This window comes from Eutrema salsugineum, unplaced genomic scaffold (genome assembly GCF_000478725.1).
Source record: "Eutrema salsugineum unplaced genomic scaffold, Eutsalg1_0 scaffold_8, whole genome shotgun sequence".
Lineage (NCBI taxonomy): Eukaryota > Viridiplantae > Streptophyta > Magnoliopsida > Brassicales > Brassicaceae > Eutrema > Eutrema salsugineum.
Window position 1 is genome coordinate 1946868 of NW_006256414.1, and position 21858 is coordinate 1968725.

The 21858-nt window shown below is 32.7% G+C and overlaps 1 protein-coding gene and 1 long non-coding RNA gene across 2 annotated transcripts; both read left to right on the plus strand.

The window, feature by feature from the left end:
• The first annotated feature begins 910 nt into the window (after positions 1-910).
• LOC112082218 lies at positions 911-1577 on the plus strand. The gene is made up of 2 exons (XR_002896869.1): positions 911-1282; positions 1379-1577. It is a non-coding gene; the product is annotated as an uncharacterized LOC112082218 (long non-coding RNA).
• A 4863-nt stretch (positions 1578-6440) lies between these two features.
• LOC112090218 (protein transport Sec1b-like) lies at positions 6441-13531 on the plus strand. The gene is made up of 4 exons (XM_024160941.1): positions 6441-6684; positions 6820-6945; positions 7026-7121; positions 13418-13531. The coding sequence occupies exons 1-4, from the start codon at positions 6625-6627 to the stop codon at positions 13529-13531; spliced, it is 396 nt and encodes a 131-aa protein (XP_024016709.1). The 5' UTR covers positions 6441-6624.
• The last annotated feature ends 8327 nt before the right edge of the window (positions 13532-21858 follow it).

Below are 21858 nucleotides of genomic sequence, written 5' to 3' on the forward strand. Positions count from 1 at the left end.
GCTTTTTTAATGAAAAAAATGAGCAAAAGAAGAAGAATCGATCTTTATTTAGACCATCTCCAATGTATTCCTCTATTTTTTACTCTAAAATAGAGGAACTCTATAATAGAGATGGGTTTTACTCCAATGTATTCCTCTATTTTTGACTCTAAAAAAAGAATATTCTAAATATATTCTATTTTTATTTTATTATTAATATCTTCTATTTGTAAATAAATACAATTTAACCCCACTTGTTTTATTCTTTACAAACTTTTTATTCATTATGATATAACTTAAAATAATCATTTATTCAATAATTAAAATTCATAATATCATTTAAAAATAAATAAAAACATAGTAGATTTTGGTTTAAAATCACTATCACTATATTTTTGTCTTGTGTTAAATCACTAGTCTTTTTTATGTCAAAATGAATAAGAGTATAATGTTTTATCAAATACTGAATTTTGTTTAGGTATAATACATCTGAAATTAACTTTGTTAAGTTTTATTGTTAAATTTGAATTATATCATTTATATTATTTATTTTAGTAATAAATAAAAAGATTTGAAACTTAAAGGACTAATTTATAAATAAAGAAGTTCAACTCTATTTTAGAGTAAAAAATAGAGGTCCTCCAAATATAAAGGAAAAAATAGAGAAATGCTATTTTAGAGATGAAAATAGAGGTGAGTTGGAAAGGATTTTCCTCTAAAATAGCATTTAGAATTTTAGAGTTAAAAATAGAGGTGGGTTGGAGATGCCCTTAGGGCATCTTTAACGCCGTATATACGAGCTTTTCTATAGAAACTTAATATTAAAAAAACTAGAATGGGTTTCTTTATTTTCATATACGTTTCCTATTTGGGGACGTCTTTTCCTCGTTTCTTCACCACGTGTTATCTTTTTATTTGTTAAAGAATTTGGAGACATTTTTTTTTTCTTCTCTCTTTTTTTTGGGTCTTCCCTCCTTGTTTTCTCCATGAGGCCGCCTCTCATGACCATATTCGGTCGCTGGCGGAAATGGACTGTGCTCGTGGCGGCAATCTGGATCCAGGCATCGACAGGGACTAACTTCGATTTCTTGGCTTACTCCTCCCATCTCAAATCAGTACTCGGGATTTGTCAGGTCATGTTGAATTACCTCACGGTGGCTTCCGATTTGGGTGGTCGTCGGAGATCGCTCTAGATTATCTCCCTCTCTCCTTCGTTCTTTTTGCGGTGGGGGGTATGGGCTTTGTTGGCTATGGTGCTCAATGGCTTCTCAGCACCAACATCATCACTCTGCCTTATTTTTGGGTACATAATTATAAACTTCTGCTATTTGAATCCGGAAGATTCACACCAAATTCTTGTTGATCGATATCATTCTCAAGACATAGCTTTAATTTTCAGGTTATCTTCTTCTTCTTCACAGCAAACAAAAGCCAGTTTAGTGATCTGAAAATGATTACCGTATACATAAGGGAAGAATATTATTTATGTTGTTGTTGTGGGGGGCAGATATAATTAACAGAGTATACGCATTGTTCCTCATCTCTACGCAATGTTCTGTAACTTACTCTGTTTCAATTTCCTGCATTGTTCATCATCTCTATCATGATCGTTTGATGATTACAGCCATCTAAATTTTTTTTTAAAATACCCATATGGATCTCTCCTATTGCATAGCAAAAACAAAAAAGTCTCTAAAATTTGTTTCTAATCTTACTTTTTTACTCAAAAACTATTAAAATAAAGGTCTGAAGACCCATATGGATCTCTTCCATTGAAGTTGCTCTTAGAATCTTCAAGGATCGATCCTTCTTGATGACATGGCCGCTTCTTATTGGTTGCAGGATGAAATTTTCCTTAGCCAAAAAATCACACCGATCATTTTTTTTTTTGGTCTAAATGTTAAAAGCATCCACAATGGTGAATTCTTTATGAGTTAAAAAAATAAAATAATAATTAAATTTTTGTTATAAACAAATGAACTTCTAGTAACCGGCCCATTAACCATCAGGTTAATGTCTCATGGCCCATTAGGATTTCTGATATATTAGTTATGTAATGTATATATACACTGCTTATGGAAACAATAAGATAAGAGTTTTTCCCTTAATACGTTATCAGCACGAAGCTCAACTTCAAACGATCATATCTCTCAAAATACAAGGAGTTAGAAGGCGATCTACATATCATTTTGAAGCCCTGGAAGAGAAGAATCTAGTGGTGAAAACCGGTCAAGACTCAAGACAATCGGCGCTGTTCCACCTTAGCGGGTGATTTTTTCCAAGCGGTGGTTCCTCCATTGTAGCAGCTGTTCGTCCTCCCTTCTGGCCATCATTCTCAGGAGTTTCCAGTAGATATCTGTGGTCTTTAGCTCCCAGATCATAAGCCGGTCAGAAATCCATTTGGCGAAAAGATATGCAAGACAATATGGATATCATTGTGGATAGTGGATCGAGCCACACCATTCTAAAAGACAAGAATTACTTCATAAATTTAGTAATCAAAACCGCAAACATTAGCACTATAGCGGGTAGTTCGAGCCTAATAGAGGGCCATGGCCAAGCTAATGTGCTGTTATCAAATGACACATATCTAGACATCTCTGATGCCTTATACTCACCCAGTTCTAAGAGAAACCTATTGAGTTTCAAAGACATAAGATTGAATGGTTTCCATATCGAAACTCAGGATGAAGGGAACAAAGAGTTTTTAATTATCACTAAAATGATAAATGGCCATAAACAAGTTTTTGAAACTATACCCGCCGTATCTACTGGCATTTACCATGCTAAAGTCAGTATGATTGAGGCTAATGCTGCTATCAAAGCACGGTTTTTAGATTACACTATTTGGCATGATCGCCTGGGTCATCCCGGTGCGAACATGATGCGTAAATTAGTCCAGAATTCTAAAGGGCACAGCCTTAAACCAAATGGTATTTTCCCTCAGCACCTCAAGTGCACAGCTTGCTCACAAGGGAAACTGATTACCCGACCTTCACCAGTCAAAGTGTCTAAAGAGACCTTGAACTTTCTGGAAAGAATCCAAGGAGACATATGTGGACCAATTCACCCACCTTGTGGGACATTCAGATATTTCATGGTCCTCATTGACGCATCGACCCGCTGGTCGCATGTCTGTCTGCTCTCTTCTAGGAACCAGGCTTTTGCTAGGTTATTGGCCCAAATCATCAGATTACGAGCCCATTTTCCAGACTTCCCATTAAAGACTATACGTCTTGATAATGCTGGTGAATTCACTTCCCAAGCGTTTAATGAATATTGTATGTCCATGGGGGTAAGTGTTGAACATCCCGTTCCACATGTCCATACACAAAATGGATTAGCTGAATCCTTCATTAAACGAATTCAATGGGTTGCTAGACCATTACTCATGAGGTCACAACTCCCGGTCTCAGCTTGGGGACACGCAGTCTTACATGCCGCTGAACTAATACGCATACCATCTAGTGAGCACAAATATTCACCATCCCAATTGCTAACGGGTCATGAGCCAGACGTCTCCTATATTAAAACATTTGGGTGTTCAGTCTATGTACCCATTGCACCACCACAGAGGACTAAAATGGGACCTCAAAGGAGGATGGGAATATATGTTGGTTTTGATTCTCCCACCATCATAAAATATCTCGAGCCAACTACAGGAGATCTGTTTAAAGCCAGATATGCAGATTGCCGATTTGATGAATCGGTATATCCTAGATTAGGTGGTGAGACAGACAAGCTGGTAAAAGAACTTTCATGGAATCAAACATCCACACAATGGCAAGATCCTCAGACTCTAGAATGTGATTCAGAGGTCCAAAGAATTATACATTTACAAAAGCTAGCTAATCAATTGCCAGATTCATTTGCTGACCCGAACAAAGTTACCAAATCGTACATACCAGCTTGTAATGCACCAGTACGAATAGATGTCCCCTCAGGGAAAAGTCAAGTTGCTACAGAGTCTGACGCACGTAAGAAACGTGGCAGACCACCAGGTTCCAAAGATAAGAATCCCCGGAAATCAAAGAAAGGTGCAATGATTGAAACCGGGATTCAAGAGAACACGGATACAGCCTCAGCTGATACTTACCCTATCGAACCATCTCAAGAGGTTTGGGACGCCAAAACTCAAGGTTCTGAAGGGATTGATAATAATGAGATCTCAATCAATTATATCATATTCGGTTCTCTATGGAACCGAAAAGATGTCGACATCAATGAAACTTTTGCATACAAGGTAGCACTTGAGATTGCGCACACGCAAGAGGATCTAGAACCCACGTCTATAATTGAGTGCACTCGTAGATCAGATTGGCTGAAATGGAAAGAAGCCATAAACGTGGAGTTGAATAGTTTAAAGAAACGGAATGTGTTTGGTCCGATCTTGAGGACACCATTCGATGTTAAACCAGTGGGAAACAAATGGGTCTTTGTGCGTAAAAGAAACGAACTCGGCGAAGTCGTTAGATACAAGGCACGCCTTGTAGCACAAGGATTCTCACAGAGACCCGGAATCGATTATGAGGAGACTTATTCTCCAGTGGTGGATGCAACTACATTTTGATTCCTCATAAGTCTGGCCATAAGAGAAAGCTTAGATTTGCGGTTAATGGATGTTGTAACCGCATATCTTTATGGACCACTGGACAGTGAAATCTATATGAGATTACCAGATGGTATTGAGCTCAAAGATAAGCATGCATCTCGTGATAAACACTGCATTAGGCTGAACAAATCCTTATATAGACTGAAACAAAGCGGACGTATGTGGTATAACCGGTTAAGCGAATATCTCATCAGAGAAGGCTACGAAAACGATCCGATCAGTCCATGCATCTTCATCAGAAAATATCAAAACAAAGGATTTGTAATCATAGCAGTATACGTGGATGACTTGAACATCCTCGAAACATCTGGTGAAATCGCCCAAACAGTTAAATGCTTAAAAGCAGAGTTTGAAATGAAAGACCTAGGCAAAACTAAATTCTGTTTGGGATTACAACTTGAGTACGTCAATGACGGAATCCTTGTGCATCAATTGGCATACACTGAAAAGGTACTCAAGAGATTCAATATGGACCAGGCCCACCCATTGACCAGCCCAATGGTTGTGAGGAGCCTTGGATTGGATAGTGATCCATTCGGTCCAAAGAAGGACGATGAAGAAATCCTCGGTCCTGAAATGCCATACCTCAGTGCTATAGGAGCATTAATGTACTTGGCTAGTCACACTAGACCAGACATCTGCTTTGCCGTGAGCCTCTTAGCTCGCTTTAGTTCGTGTCCAACTCAAAGGCACTGGAACGGTATTAAGCACATCCTTAGATACCTTCAAGATACTAAGGACTTGGGATTATTTTATTCTAACCATAACAAGGATGGTCTAGTTGGTTTTGCTGATGCAGGATATTTATCAGATCTGCACTGTGCCCGGTCTCAAACCGGTTATGTTTTCACGCATGGAGGAACAGCCATATCTTGGAGATCCATGAAGCAGACTATTGGCGCTACCTCATCCAACCATGCGGAAATCTTGGCCATTCACGAAGCTAGTAGAGAGTGTGTTTGGTTGCGGTCCATGACTCAGCATATCCGATCAGATTGTGGTATGGACGAAGATAAGGAGCCTACGATGATGTATGAAGACAATGTAGCTTGTATCGCTCAACTCAATGACGACTACATCAAAGGTGACCGGACGAAGTATATTCTGCCCAAATTCTTCTTCACTCATGAGCTACAGGAGGATGGTCAGGTCAAGGTTCAACAAGTCCGATCAAGCGAAAATTCAGCCGATCTATTCACTAAATCATTACCGACTTCTACACTCCGGAAGCTCATTGATCAGATAGGAATGCGTAGACTTAGAGATCTACAGTGATGCCTAAACCAGGGGGAGTAATGCGTGTTGTACTCTTTTTCCTTCACCATGGTTTTTCCCACTGGGTTTTCCTGGTAAGGTTTTAATGAGGCAACGTTTCCCAGCGCATTATAGAGATCCCGGTTTTGTGACAGGCACGGTTACCTTGTCCAAGGGGGAGTGTTATAAACAAATGGACTTCTAGTAACCGGCCCATTAACCATCAGGTTAATGTCTCATGGCCCATTAGGGTTTCTGATACATTAGTTATGTAATGTATATATACACTGCTTATGGAAACAATAAGATAAGAGTTTTTTTCTTAATAATTTTGATATTTTAAAAAATTAGAACCCTTCGTAGTCTTGTTGTTACAATGGTAAACCTCTCTCGTCGTTTTGTGATATCACACAGCACTATTTATTAAAATATTATTCCCTCATTCTCTCTCCTACTTCAACGAATAATAAACTGCCACATACTTGATTTTCGGAGATAAGAGGATTTGGAAAATGGGTTTTTGAGTTGGGTTAATCTGATAACATATTCGACTGTTAGTTGTTACTTGAAATAATTTGGTTGGAGATGCTTTTGATTTGGGGTTTAGACGCCAAAGCGCTTGATGCCACGACAAAACTGGTGATAATCAAGAAAGAGGTTCTTCTAGATGAAGAAGATCCCATTTGGGTGGAACTTCGTGATGCTCACATTGCAGAAGATGGTTCACGCTTTTCCTCAGTACAGAAGATGGTGATCTTTCATCAAAAGATTTGCAGAAGATGGTTCACGCTTTGCCTCAGTACAGTGAGCAAATTGACAAGCTTTCTCTTCATGTAGAGGTCAATTTTAAGCTTATAACATAAACAATGGAAGAGAGTTTGATTAAGTATTCTTATCTTGCAAGTTGATTACTATGACGCGACGAGGTAAATCGTTTAATTTTCATAAAATAAGTGTGGTTAATGTCACTGCAGATTGCTAGAACAATTAATAGAACTATCATGGAACAAGGTCTAAGAGAACTTGGGCAGCTCGAGCAGGACCTTGTATTTGGGGATGCTGGAAGAAAAGACGTTATCAAATTCTTGACCACCAACAATGTAAGATGCTCTGCTTTTGTAGTTGTAAGATTCAGACATCAGAAGATTTTTGTGCTGATGACAATGATCAAAATTTCCAGGTTATAAACCAAGAAAGCAAGCTGCGGTTAATGATGATTGTTGCGGCGATTTACCCCAAGAAGTTTGAAGGTGAAAAGGGACGAAAGATGATGGAGGTAATTAACAATATTTCCCTCCAAAAAGACTTGAACCTTGATGACTTGAACTTGTTGAGAAACTGAACAAAGGTCATTTGCCAAAACAAGACTACCCATGTATGAATGTACCAAAGCCAACCTTTTACTCTGGGGATGTTTTTGATTTGGGTTTTGATCGTTTTGGGTTTAGAAAATAATGTTATTTTCAAATAAATTTTCTTTTTCTATATTAAAATTTTTTTATTAAAAAAAAAAACTTTCTGGATTTCTCCAATATACATCAAAAACAAGTTTCTTTGTATATTTCTTAAATCAGCTTTAATTAATATTATAATAATTAATTAGAAATCCATATGAGCTTCTCTGATAAAGATGATCTTAAAGATCCAATTTAAGAAACTGTTTTTAGTAAATCATTTACTTTTCATTTAATTTTGGGCCTAAAAAATCCACTTAAGAAACTGCATTGAATATGCTATTAGCTAACTTGAATATGATGAACATAAAGGAGAGTTTGTTTCCTCACTCTATTCTCTCATCCCTATCTTTCAGAGAGAGCGAGCACTTTTTCTCTCCAATTTTGTTAATTTCCGTTGATTGGATAATAAAATTCTGGCGAGTATTGATTTCTTTTAGTGTTGTCCGATTTCGTGTCCGGTTTTAATCTGGTTTTTAGTTTGTTTTTGTTTTCTTTCCTTTATTAATCTCGATTCATCTTTTAGGAGAGAAAAATTGTGCTTCCGATTTTGGATACCTTTCAGAAGAATTGGTGGTCTTAATGTTTTTTCTGTTGGAATAGAGCAATTTCTTCTTGTTTTATGGATAGTATTTTTGCTAATCTTAGTAGAGGGAAATTCTATTCAAATTGAAGATCAGTTCGGTTTTCCGGCAATGAAGCTTGAGTTTCTCTTCAAATTTTTGAATCGTATTGTTCGATTAGTTTGGGGTTTGGTTAGGGCAGAAATTGCTGTCAAATCTTTAAACTTATAGTTCAGTTGCTTTCGGCAAGTTAGAGAAGCTTCTATTATCTTCATCGGTGAAGTTAGAAGGTGTAAGTTCAAGAAATTGGAGCTTAACGATCCACACAAGAAGGGTCGTGTGTTATACAGAGAGAGACATTAAGGAAATCAAGAGTGCGGGAGTGCTGAGTTGGATTATTTGAAGAAGAATGGCGTGGCAACCATTGGTAGAATTTCTGAAGGAAAGTTCCGTGTATTTCAAGGAGTATCTTTGGAGTTTGGTATGAAGATCTTGAAGATCTAAACATCCTGGAAAGTGTATATCCACATGCTCCTTGAGAGATGTAATATATATTGGAGTGAAGGCCGCATAAACCGGTTGGCCGTTTACAAGAGAAATTCACTGAAAGCTTAGAGAGAATAGTCTAGGGTTCTTGGTGAGTGAATTCAAAGTGTAACACAAGTGTGTTGAGAACTACTTGAGTAGATTAGAAATTGGTCAGTGTCGAGAAGCCGTGTGCTTTGTCGTGTTAGTCTGATTAAACAATTCTGTAAAGATTGTTTAAGTGATTTCTAATAAAGAGTATAGTTCATAGAACATTTGTGTGTGGTATTTCATAAGTCTCCTTGTACTGGGTTTTACATTTGGTATCAGAGCAGGTCACCTCCGTAGATTTCTTAATCTTATACAGGTTGAGATCTTGAGGACAACATGGAGACTACCAAGCTGATAGCTGTTCAAAAACTGTTACGTCTTGAAGCAGGCACTTTTGGTCACTGAAAAGCACGGATTAAGCATGTCATCAGAGGGATTGATGAAGATGCATGGAAAGCCATAGAAGAAGGGTGGCAAGCACCTGTGGTGACGTCTGTGAATGATGATGGAGTCACTGTTAAAGCTACCAAGCCAAAGAACACTTAGATAGATGTTGAGAAGAGTGCTTCCAAGTTCAATTCAAAGGCCATTAATGCAATATTTGATGCAGTCGAACTAGATGAGTTCAGTTTAATTCAAGGGTGTACTTCCGCGAAGGAAGCTTGGGACATTTTGATAAATCATTTGAAGGGGACACGAGTGTAAAGAGGACTCAGATTGATCACCTGGCCTCTCAGTTTGAAAATCTCAAGATGGATAAGGATGAATCAATCACCAGCTTCACCACCAAAATCAGTACTCTCGCTAATGAGGCTCTGATTCTTGGGAAAAAATACAAGGATAAGAAACTTGTGAAAAAACTTCTCAGATATCTTTCACCGAAGTATGCTGCTAAAAAAACTGTGGTCAAATATTCAATGGACTCAGACGATATGAAGTTGACACCTTTGTAGGCATGCTCAAAGCTGAAGAACTGGAAGTTACGGCTGATGAAAAGGCAAAACAGAAAGAGGTTGTTTTTGCTGCTACAAGTGAGACTGAAAGAGTAAGTCAGGTTGAGATTAATGAGAATCTTGCAAGGTATTGTGATGCAGATTGGACAAGATGCTTGGATGATAGGAAGAGTACATCTGGTGGGTCCTTCTTTCTTGGAAACAACATGATATTTTGGCATAGCATAAAACAGAACTGTGTGTCACTCTCCACTGCAGAGGTAGAGTATATTGCTCTGGGCAGTAGTTGCACATAGTTACTCTGGATGAGACAGATGCTAGCTGACTATGGTATTTTCAATGATCCCTTTCTAGTCCATTGTGATAACAAAAGTGCAATTGATCTCACCAAAAATCCTATGCAGCATTCTCGAACAAAACATGTTGACATCATACATCAATTTGTTAGGAAACTAGTTGAGGATAAACTTGTGATCACTAAACATGTTCCAACTGAACAACAGCTTGCAGACATATTTACTAAACCTCTCGACTTCAACACCTTCTTGCATTTGAGAAAGGCGTTGGGTGTTTGTGAACATTAAGTCTGTTCAAAGAGTGGTGAGACCAGGTCTGAACTGACATAGCTCTTGTATTTCATTTCATTTGTTTTTAAAACCTTGTGAACAGGTTCGTTTGGGTCAGTCTGGTTGTCTTCGGCCTTGTCTCTGAGTTCTGGTTGCCTGCTCGATGTGATTGTCACTCAGTTCGGAATGGATTGTCAAACCACTCCATATCTGTTACTGATCACTGACAGGATTGAGCACAGAGTTCTTTAACAGTCATTTAGAGTCTGAGTGCTTGCTAAACACACCTGTCTTGGGCTCTAAAATAAGTAGTGTGTGAATGCTCATCGGATGAGGATACGCAGCACAAACGAAAGACATAGATTCACTCAGGAGATTACAGCAACCTTGGCACAACAAGTATCAAAATCTATACCTCTCGAAGCAAAAGATGAGTGAATACTCACTACCTATCATGTTATGTCTCTAAAAAGGTGTGAATGCTCCTCAGCTGAGGGAATGCAGCATCGGTGCTGAGATTTTTTGATCTCTTGAGTACGTCTTGGTGTGACCACTCTCGTCTGATGTAGAAGAGGACACTGTGATATGATTGTGATAAGAGCTCTCCTATAGGCAACTGATTTCAGGAGACAATGTTGAGATTCTCAGGTCTTGATTCAACTGAATCAGTGAGGTGAAAGCGCTTTGGCTAAAGGTCTGCTGCCTTACTGTGTTCATCAGAGTGACTTAAACGTTTTTGTGTTGTTGTTTCTCTCTATGTCAGTTTACCGGTTACTCATCCCTCTTCTCCTCACTCGTCTCTTGTAAGTTTTTTAGTGCTTTCTTGTATGTCTGCATTGCATAGGTTGTATGTGGTGTTCTAAGTGTACAGGTTTATTGATCTTCATGGGGTCCTATTCTAGTTCTCTTTTGAATGTTGAGTCGATGTCTTTGTTCAGCTGTATCTCAAATTGGAAGTTGCCTGTGTCACACATCATTTTTTTTGGGATAATTGTCTGTGGGCTTTTCGGCCCATTTCCTTTGTCAGCTAGCAATTTGTTTTCAAGCCCATGAGTGTAGGGTTCCCGCTTGTTTATAAAGACCAGATAATGTTTCATGTGCTATGAAACACTAATCGTGTGCCACTCACCTCTCTCCCTTTGAGCACACAAACTATCTCCTTTCATCATGTCTCGCCATACTCGTCAACAGTCGGCAAAATTCATGTCTGCTGCTATCGCTGCCTCGTGTTGGAACCAGAAGACTCTGAGACTCTTGCTTCCGCTCTCCGTCGATGCACCCAGACTTTTGAAAGCAAATTGTCGCCTCGGCAAAGAACCGGTACTGATTCTGGATGATGACAGTACCAACAATAGCAATCTCGGGTTTCCGTAAGCTGTCTCTGAAGACCCCCGCGACATGCCCTCTGCCCCGATTGCTGGATCTGATGACGGCACTTCTGATGCTGATGCTGATATGGTTGATGACTTTGAGGATCCGCGTGAAGGTTTCTATTATGAAGATCAGGAAGCTCGATATGCTGAAAATCGCCGTGTTAAGCTTGCCCATGACCGCATGCATCCGGAATTCACCCGTCCTCTCACCATACCAGTTCGCGGATTTCTTTCTGAGGCTGCTCATGATCGGTATGACTCCTTTCGCTTTCATCCGTTTTTTGATCATAAATATCTTTCTCTTGAGGATCCCAAGTTGGAACATGTTCGGATGATGCTTGATCGAGCCGGTCTGACCTATACGGTGATTGATGTTGATCCCTATTGTCCTGATGAGGTTCATGAGTTTTATGCATCTGTTCTGGACTTGGAATATAGAAATGGAGTCAACCTTTTGTACATTTGCGGTGAGATGTATGAATTCACTCCCGAGATCATTAATTGTCTGTTTCTCATTGATGCATCTCAACCTTCTGTAGTTTGGGAAAGCATGAACATTGATGCTGTTGTTCGCCTTGTTTCTGGTGGTCGTAAAACTCGTTGGGAAGGATTTGCTTCCAAACATCTCCTTCCCGAGTATGGAGTTCTTTAAAAGCTGTGTTACTCCTCCTGGATGGCCACCTCGAATCATATGACTATGGTCAAGGATCGGATCAAGCTGCTGGCGTTTGTGATCAAAGGAAAGCGTTTCAATCTGGGGCATCTGGTTTATGATCAGATTGTGATGACTGCTCGTACACCTGAGTATGTGAATTAGAAACTGCCTTTTCCAAATCTCATTTATCAGCTTCTCAAATTCCAGCATGAGGTCTCTCAGTACAGTGCTGATTCTGAGCTTCGCGGGTTTCCGATAAAGATCACTCTTGACTCTAAGGCTGGAAAAGGTTCTGGGGAAGATGACTGTTCTCCTTCTCCGTCTCTGGAAGCTGATCTGGAACAGCTGTCTCATTGGCTTAAGCGAATTCAGCTTCACTTTCGAGGTAAGTACTCTCTGACTCATCTTCTCTGTCTAAATTTCTTTGAGTTTTTTTTTATCTGAATATGCATTCAAACAGGGGGAGAATATGGTTGTGGTGGTTCCAAGATTGAGGGGGAGCTGAATGAAGATGAAGACGACTGAAGAAATTGGCTCCTGCTGGTTACATGGCATCGTAGTGATTTTTTTTTTTTGGGTTCCTGTCATTGTTGTTTCAGACTTGTAGTGATCACTCGTTATCGACTTTTCTGTCTTTTGTTCTCTTATGTAAAACTTGAATTGTGTGATGCAGTTTGAATAACATGTCTTGCACTATTCTATCTACCTTCTGGATATTTGTTTGGTTATATCTTTGGTTGATACAGGAAGCTTGAGATCTCATATTCAGACAAAAAGGAGGAGAATGTAAGTTTGAGAAATTGGAGCTTAACGATCAACACAAGAAGGGTCGTGTGTTATACAGAGAGAGACATTAAGGAAGTCAAGAGTGCGAGAGTCCTGAGTTGGATTATTTGAAAAAGAATGACGTGGTAACCATTGGTGGAATTTCTGAAAGAAAGTTCTGTGTATTTCAAGGAGTATCTTCTGAGTTTGATATGGAGATCTTGAAAATCTAAACATCCTGGAAAGTGTATATTCACTTGCTCCTTGAGAAGGTGATATATATTGGAGTGAAGGCCGCATAAACCGGTCGGCCGTTCACGAGAGAAATTCACTAGAAGCTTAGAGAGAATAGTCTTGGGTTCTTGGTGAGTGAATTCAAAGTGGTTGACCGCATAAACCGGTTGGCCGTTCACGAGAGAAATTCACTGGAAGCTTAGAGAGAATAGTCTTGAGTTTTTGGTGAATTAATTCAAAGTGTAACAAAAGTGTGTTGGGAACTACTTGGATAAATTAGAAATTGGTCAATGTCGAGAAGCCGTGTGCTTTGTCGTGTTATTTTGATTTAACAATTCTGTAAAGATTGTTTAAGTGATTTTTAATAAAGAGTATAGTTCATAGAACATTTGTGTATGGTATTTCATAAGTCTCTTTGTATTGGGTTTTACAGAAGAGAAGATGTTATAGTGGTGTGTTTAGAGCTGAAGATTTGAAATCTTACGGCGGCTCATGGTGGATAGAAGATCGGGAAACTTGCTGGCGATCGTTGTTGGTGAAGAAGTAGTTGCCGTTCAAGATTATCTCTTTAGACACGTGTCTCAACTTTGTGTTTCATGTATACACGTTTTTTGCACGTGTTTGATGTATATTTCAAATCTTGTTTGGGCTTCCATTGGACTCTGTACCACATGTATTTGCTTTTTTGGACTTTCCAATATATAAAATTGACGACAAAAAAAAATTTACTTTTTTTGAAAAAAAAAAAACTAACTTGAATATGCCACAACAAATAAAAAACATTTTAATATATTAAGTTAGGATTTTTGTTATTTACTTAAATATCCTATTTAGAACCGACACTCGAACAACACAAATTTAAAAAACAAACTGAATTAAAATAAAATTTGGTAATAGTTAAAGCAACCGAAAAACGGAATGCCTAAACCTAAAACATTTAGTAGATAATCTTATCTTATATATAAAAGACAATTAACTTTCTCCAGCTGAATGCCACATCAGCATTGAAGAGAGTGACACATGTCTATTTACAATCTTAATTAAACAATAATTAATAAAATTTAAAGAAACACATTAAAAAATATAAATAAATAATATGTATATAAATAAATTTATATAATAAACGAATTAAAATTTAATCTTATATATAAAAGACAATCAACTTTCTCCAGCTGAATACCACATCAGCATTGGAGAGAGTGATACATGTCTATTTACAATCTTAATTAAAAAATAATTAATGAAATTTAAAGAAACACATTAAAGAATATAAATAAATAATATGTATATAAATAAATTTATATAATAAACGAATTAAAATTTAATTTAAATATATTATAACTTATAAATATTATATAATACAAAATTTTTTAAATGCATCATTCTATTTTCTTTTTTTAAATGATTTAAATTTTATTTTTAAACTAAAAAATAATTAAATTTTAGTGCAAGTGAAAAAAATTATGAAACTGAATATATTAAGAAGTTTCAAATAATCTTATATAAAAATCTAACTAATAAATTTATAAAACATAAAAATATTAATAAATGATTAAAGAGATAAAAAAAAATATAAAAAATAATAGTAAAAAGAAGAGTGGATATATAAAAATGTCATAAATTGTTTTTTTTTGTACAAAAAAACCAGAAATCAATCAAATATATATAACAAAAAAACACAAAATTGTATATTGAGAAAGTTGACAAATATTATATTACTAGGATTTACAACAATAAAAAGAATATGAAGATGGAAGAACAAATAAATATTCCTCTCTGGTATTCAACTTATATTTTTATGTGAACTATTACATTTTTATACAGAAATTAAATAGTAGGTTTTTAATTCTTTATCATAATGGGAGAAATTTTGGACTATTTCGTACAACTGGTGTAGAATAGTTATAAATAATATGTTATTAAAAAATCAAAGAAAATATAAATATTTTAAAGGCAAAAAAATTGATAATAAAAATAAAATTTAATAAAAGTTTTTAAAATGTATAATTTAAAATATAAATTAAAATAAAACCGCGAATATGCACGGGTTCTCTCCTATATATATATATATTACTAAAAAGTTGAAGCTAAATACTTCTAAGGATGTCCACATAGGCTTAAAAAAAGGTAACTTTATTGGTCCACATCAGCATTTAAAATTAAATAAATTTTCAAATTTTAATATTGTATGGATAATATATAATATATATTTAGTATATATCTGAAAAGTTTAATTAATATAAAAAATCTATTTAGTATATATCTGAAAAAGTTTAATTAAAAAAAAATTATTTAGTATATATCTGAAAAACTTTAATTAAAAAAACCAATTCAATTTTATATTATATTTAGTATATATCTGAAAAAGTTTAATTAATATAAAACAAACTATTTAATATATCTTATCTTATCTTATATATATATATATATACTAATAAAAGTTGAAGCTAAATGCTTCTAAGAGTGTCCACATAGGATTTAAGAAATTAATTTAATTGGTCCACATCAACATTTAAAAATAATAAAACATATTATTGCTGAAAAAAGGAAATTAAGAATGTATCCACATAGGATTTAAAAAATCAATTTTATTGGTCCACATCAACATTCAAAATTAAGGAAAATTTACAAATTGTAATATTATTATTGAAAAAGAAAATTTAAAAAGTTTATTGGTCTTATAAAAAAAAATATTGGTCCACTTCAACATTGAAAATTGAAAAATTTCCAAATTCTATTATTGTTTTTAAAATTATTAAAAGTAAAAAAAATTATATATAAAATTGATATTAATAATAAAAAACTAAAATAAACAATATTAAAATAGGAAATTTTAAATTTAAATTAGATATATACACACATATTTAGAGACTCTTATATGAACATCCAAATTTTTTTCACATAATTATAATAATTTTTAAGTTTTTTTTCTGTGCAACCATGTAAAATAAACTAAGACAAAAGATAGAGTAATGTTTCACTAAAAAATGAGTATTACAACGTAAAATAACTAACTTGACTAAACTATATATTTAACTATTAGCTAAATTACAAACAATATAATGAAAGAAGATATAAATAAATCCACTACAAGAACAAACTTGACTAAACTATATGTTTAATTATTAGCTAAATTATAAAGAATATAATGAAAAACGATATAAACAAAAACACTATAAGCCGCTTTAATATTGAAAAATATATTATAAAATCTTCAAAGCTTGACCACCAAATTTGAAAACAATGATAAATTTCAAGCAATCCGAGAAACATGTCAAGTGATTGATACTCGACACTTTTGAAAAACCAAACACTGAAAATAGAGAAAAAAAACATAGCGGAGGAGACTGAGGTATCTGAAGAAATTTTTTGAAATAACATAGCATCTGAATAGGTTTTAACAACCCAACATGAACCACTGAAGTAGCAATTAGCTGACCAAGCAGCATATGAATACATTCGATAAGCCTCATAATAAAGAGGAGAGGCTAAAATCACTTGCCGCAGCGAGCCTCGTGTGAGATTTTTCAGGTTTGATTTCTAAATCTATTATTAATAAAAGTTATAGCTATATGCCATTAAGAATGTCCATATATGATTTAAAAGTTCAATTATCTTGGTCCACATCAGTATTTAAAATTAAGAATATTTCTAAATTTTAAAATTATACTGTTAACAAACAAATATATTTAAAGAAAAATAAAAGTTAAAGCTATATGCCTCTAAGGACATCCACATAAAATATAAAAGGTCAATTTTATTATTTCACATCAATAACTAAAATTAAAATTTTCTTTAAATTATAAAATTACATTGTTAATACAAAATAATATAGGAAAGTTTGTTACTTAAAATTATTCTATTATTAATGATAGTTAAAGCTATATTATTTTCAAAGCATCCACATCAGTATTTAAATTTTTATTTTTATTCGTATATATATCAAAATTATAAATTTAAAAAAAAATTCATAATTCTAATATTATGATTAAAAATATATTAAAAATAAATAAATCTCTATTAACCAAAAAAAAATCAACATGATATTAAAATCTACATTATCACTGTTTAAATCACAAATTTAATTTATTATCTATAAAAAATATAACTACTTATACAAGTTTAAGTTACTTGATTTTAAAACTTTTCATGTAGAATTTTAAATAACTAATATTTATGATTTATATTCATCTTTTTCATTAACATATGCAAAACGTATCATCGAAATATGTAATATATTATGCGAAAGTATGTAATATTTTTTTCTCATATAATATATTATGCAAAAATGATCAAAAAATTTACATTTTATATATTCAATTTGGAATTCAGTAGATTAATGTAGAAGTTCTTAGTTTTGAGTTGTTCAATTTGTTATTTCATTTTTTATAAATTTGTATGTATTAAATTGTACTGATTTTATCTACTTAATTACAATTAGAAGTGAGAATGAATATGATGAAACTGAATATAATCATACATAAATTATTAAAATAAATAAATATGATAGATTCATTGAAAAAACAGATATAACAAGAATAAAAATGAAGAAGATGAAAAGAAATTTTCATTCTTATTAGAAGAGATGACATATAATCATTTAAAATTATTTAAATACACTACTAATTGACAAAAATATATTTATTCACAAATTTTGTATGATTTTATTCATTTCATATTCAACTATTGTTTTAGTTTCAAATTTAAAGTTGTTATTAATCTCAAAGCAAATATTTTAATTATTAGTTTGTTTTTTAAATTAATTTATCAAAATAAAAATTTGTATTTGTTAAACAAACTAATGAAAAAAGATTAACTTATAAGTAAAAAGGATGGAAAAAAATTATCTTTTTGATTTTAATAAGTGAATGTATAATATTTTATTATCATGTTAAATTTATGTTATAAACTGAAAATAATTAAAATAACTATTTAAGACATAAAAATCAAAATAAAATTAACTTAAAAAATAAACACAATATAAAATTAATTACTTAAAAATACTTTATAACTGAATAATCCACAAACTAATTTAATTAAGATAAATTCTAGTTTTTTGTTTCCTATTTTTTCCTTTTCATTATTTTTTTCTTTCTTCTTCATCGTTTTATCCTTATTCTTCTTTCGTCCATATTGTTTCTTGTTTTTTTCTCATGTCTTATTCTTCATTTTTTTTCTTCTTCCCATATTTCTTATTCAAATTTATCATTCACTTCTTTTTTTTATTATTTAACATATTTGTCTTTTTCTTTTTTGTTTTTACGGTTTATTCTTCTTCTCTTTATGATTTTTTTCTTCATATTACGTACTTTTCATACTTTTTATGATTCTATATCTTTTGAGGCTAAGAAAAAAAATAAATACACATTTCAAACTTAAAACTTTCCTTAAAAGTGTGTTATATTTATTGTTAGATAAGAAAGTTGCATTAACTTTTGTAGCTTGCTCCTTTCGAACAATCAAAACTGTTTCTGGGTAATCAACTTTAAAAAAGAGCTTAAATATATATACCAAAAAAGAAATTCTCAAAATTTCTTAATTATGCTAATAACAAAAATATCAATAACTAAAACAAATATCGAAATAAGACTTTAAGTAAAATAGAGTCTCCACAAAAGGATTGTGACATTTTCACGGTCCCAAGATTTGCAGATTTTTGTATATAATTTATCATCGATTTCTTTCACATTGTTGTGCTAGAATATTTATTTGTTACCCTATTAAATAATTTTTAAAAATAAAGAAAATACAAAATTAGATGGAATTTAATCATTCTAACATACAAACTTAAGAAAACTTAGAGTTTTAGCTACTTACACATAAATTTTACATCTTTTGTGAAACTTAAGCAAGCGAAGCTTTACTCTGATCCAAAAACAACATTTAATAATTAACAGTTCAAACTCATCTAGAAACACATGTGATGAAAGCACTCCACACGAAAAAGATTTCAGTCGGAGAAACGTGCAAAAGATCAAAGTACAAATAATTACCTTTTTTTTTCTCCTGTCTTTGCCCATAAGTAACATAAAAGAACCATAAATCAATATCAAAAAATATCCCAACACTGGACATAAGAGACAAAACACACACAAAACCCATTCAAATAAAGTGATGTTCGAATAAAAAGTAGTAATTTTGTTCATGTATCATCATTATTAACAATAGAACTAACTTTGACTTTGAGAGTAAGAATATACCAAGTGGACTACCATTTTTGCTGGAACTAAACTCCTTGTTAGCTTGTTTTATTTTGTTCTCTGCAGCGACAGGTGAGGTCTTGGATAAAACACAGACCACCATGTTCTGTACCTCGTTCACCGAAACTTCTTTTGAACTGTTATAAATTTAGGATTCATCAGATCAAGTAATAATCCATAATCAGATGATTAAACCTGTGTTTTTGTACGTGTTCTTCTAAAGTTTCATGTACCTTCCAAAAGTTCAATCAGCTTAGCAACCTTCACAAGAATCAGGTGAACTCACGTTCATTGACATGAGGGATTTCGACATCGTATGTCCTATACACCATTCTGAATCGTCACCAAGAGCCCACACCACAAAACAGAATACATAATCTTTTTGTAATAATTTTTTAAAACATACAAAACGCTCTTATCTGACTCCGAGAACTGGTTCGGTTCATGACCATAATCTAGATCTTCATCACCAGCAAATGAAATATGTTGCATCGCAAGATGAAACAATAAAACGCGAGCACCTACGAAAGAAAAAACAAAAACAATAAAAAATTAAAACAGATAAGAATCAATAAACAAAAAAAAGGCTCGACTCAGCCCAACTAATAAAAGAGAAAGAAAAGTGCACCAAAACTGGCTAATATATAAAACATAAATATGATAGTTAATAAAAAAATCACAAATCTAAACCTAAAGCACAAAAAAGAAAATAAAATGTTACCCTTCGGTATAGCTCTGGCTAAAACACCACCTCCTAAACAGAAAAAAAAAACATCAAACGCTATTATTAATAAGAAGAATTTATAAAATATAAATAGAATCCAACTTCTAATATACATCAGAACAAAATATATTCATGAAAGCTATAAAAGGGAAGACACATGGTATCACCTAACATATATAAAAAAATGTAGATCTACATGAGCTAACAGAAACGAATATAAAACAAAAATAACAACCGAATAGAAAATTAAACAGCACAAAACTTATTTTTTTAAGAAGTCACAAGATCACTAATGTAAAACACACGAAATATATAGCTTACATGATCGCCAAACATTACAACTGTGTAAGTGAAGAAAAAAAATTGGTTGAAAAATCTTTAAAATTTATGCAAATCGGATAATTCATATATATATATGTTTATTAAAAAACAATATCTAAGTATTTACCAAGACTTTTTTAAAGATTAAGGGAGTAACATAATTATATATGATGATTTTTCATTTTTTAATGTTTTTTTATAATTTATCTAAATATTTTTTTTTAAAAGAAAACAATATCTAAGTATCTATTAAGTAAGATTTACTTAAATATTTATGGAGTAACATAATTATATATGATGATTGTCGATTTTAATTATTTTTTATAAAAATTAATTTAAATTTATGGAGTAACATAATTATATATGATGATTTTTGATTTTTAATATTTTTTTATAAAAATTAATTTAAATAAAATTAATTTCGTTTTTTTTATTTTTGTTTTAAAAAATTGTGATTTTAGTTATAAAATTGTGATTTTTGATTTGATAAAATCGTAGATTTTGATCAGATTGAGATAAAATCATGTTTTTAATTTGATTTAATATTATTACAGCCTATATTATAATCGTGATTTTAGTTAAAACAATTTTTGTATTTTTTATTATTTTTTAAATTAAAAATAATTTTACGAAGGGGTAAAGGGTAATTAGCCACTCTGAAATTCAATGAGAGAGTTTTAAATCAAATTTTTACTTCGCTTATAATATATATGATGATACTATGTTTAAAAAGTAACATTTGATTAAGTTGTAAAAATTTTAGTTGGTTTTGGTATATTAAATTATAAGTGTTTGACTAAATAATATATTTTTGAAATATGATATACTGCATATAGATTCAAAACAAAACCGTTAAAATATTACAATGTATATAAAAATTATTAGATCAACATTATAATATTTTAATATATTATTAAAACACTAATATATATAAAATTTATATATTAATAAAAATAATTAATTGCATATTATTTTTATCAACAAAATACCTACACGTAACATGGATGCAAAATCTAGTTCAAATAAAACTTCATCTATGCCTTCACTTAAGAGCTCGCACCATTAAGATATTAGGTGTACTACAAGAGTTAATCAGTTGACTCAAAACGTCCATATTTCTTAAAACTTTGTTTTTTAACTAAAAATCGCAGAAATTATCATGTCATATATATTTATTCTATATAACTAAAAAAATATCTGACTTTAAAAAAAATATATATCAATTAATCATGAAGTTGATTCCAAAATATAAATGATTACAAATTTTCAAATAAATTTAACATTTGCATAGCAACTTAAACATCTTATAAAATGAATCAGAAAGATTATAATTAGTTGTATGGTAAAAAGTTTTGTCAACGCTTAAATCTTCAGAAACTTGATGTCTTTGCTAATTGCTACCAAATCTCTGCGCCTAATATAAGCCATGAAAATGCCGAAAACACGTAGTTGGGTGTGTCCTAAACTCCTAATCCTCGAAAGACTTTCCTAAACCTGAGGTCTTATGTAAGCAACAAATAACAACATCTCCGTGAAAACAATAAGCATAAACCACCTGAAACCATGCATGTATATCCACGATAACTTGTGAGGCCTCGCAGTTGGCAATAATTGAAATGCTCTGTATTA

What these genes read in the sequence shown, in the direction of transcription:
- LOC112090218 (XM_024160941.1), top strand. Translation starts at nt 6,625, where the DNA reads ATGGTTCACGCTTTGCCTCAGTACAGTGAGCAAATTGACAAGCTTTCT. An exon ending in AATTCTTGACCACCAACAAT is followed by an intron (nt 6,946 to 7,025) that starts GTAAGATGCTCT and finishes CAAAATTTCCAG; the next exon opens with GTTATAAACCAAGAAAGCAA. An exon ending in AGGGACGAAAGATGATGGAG is followed by an intron (nt 7,122 to 13,417) that starts GTAATTAACAAT and finishes TGGGTTTTACAG; the next exon opens with AAGAGAAGATGTTATAGTGG.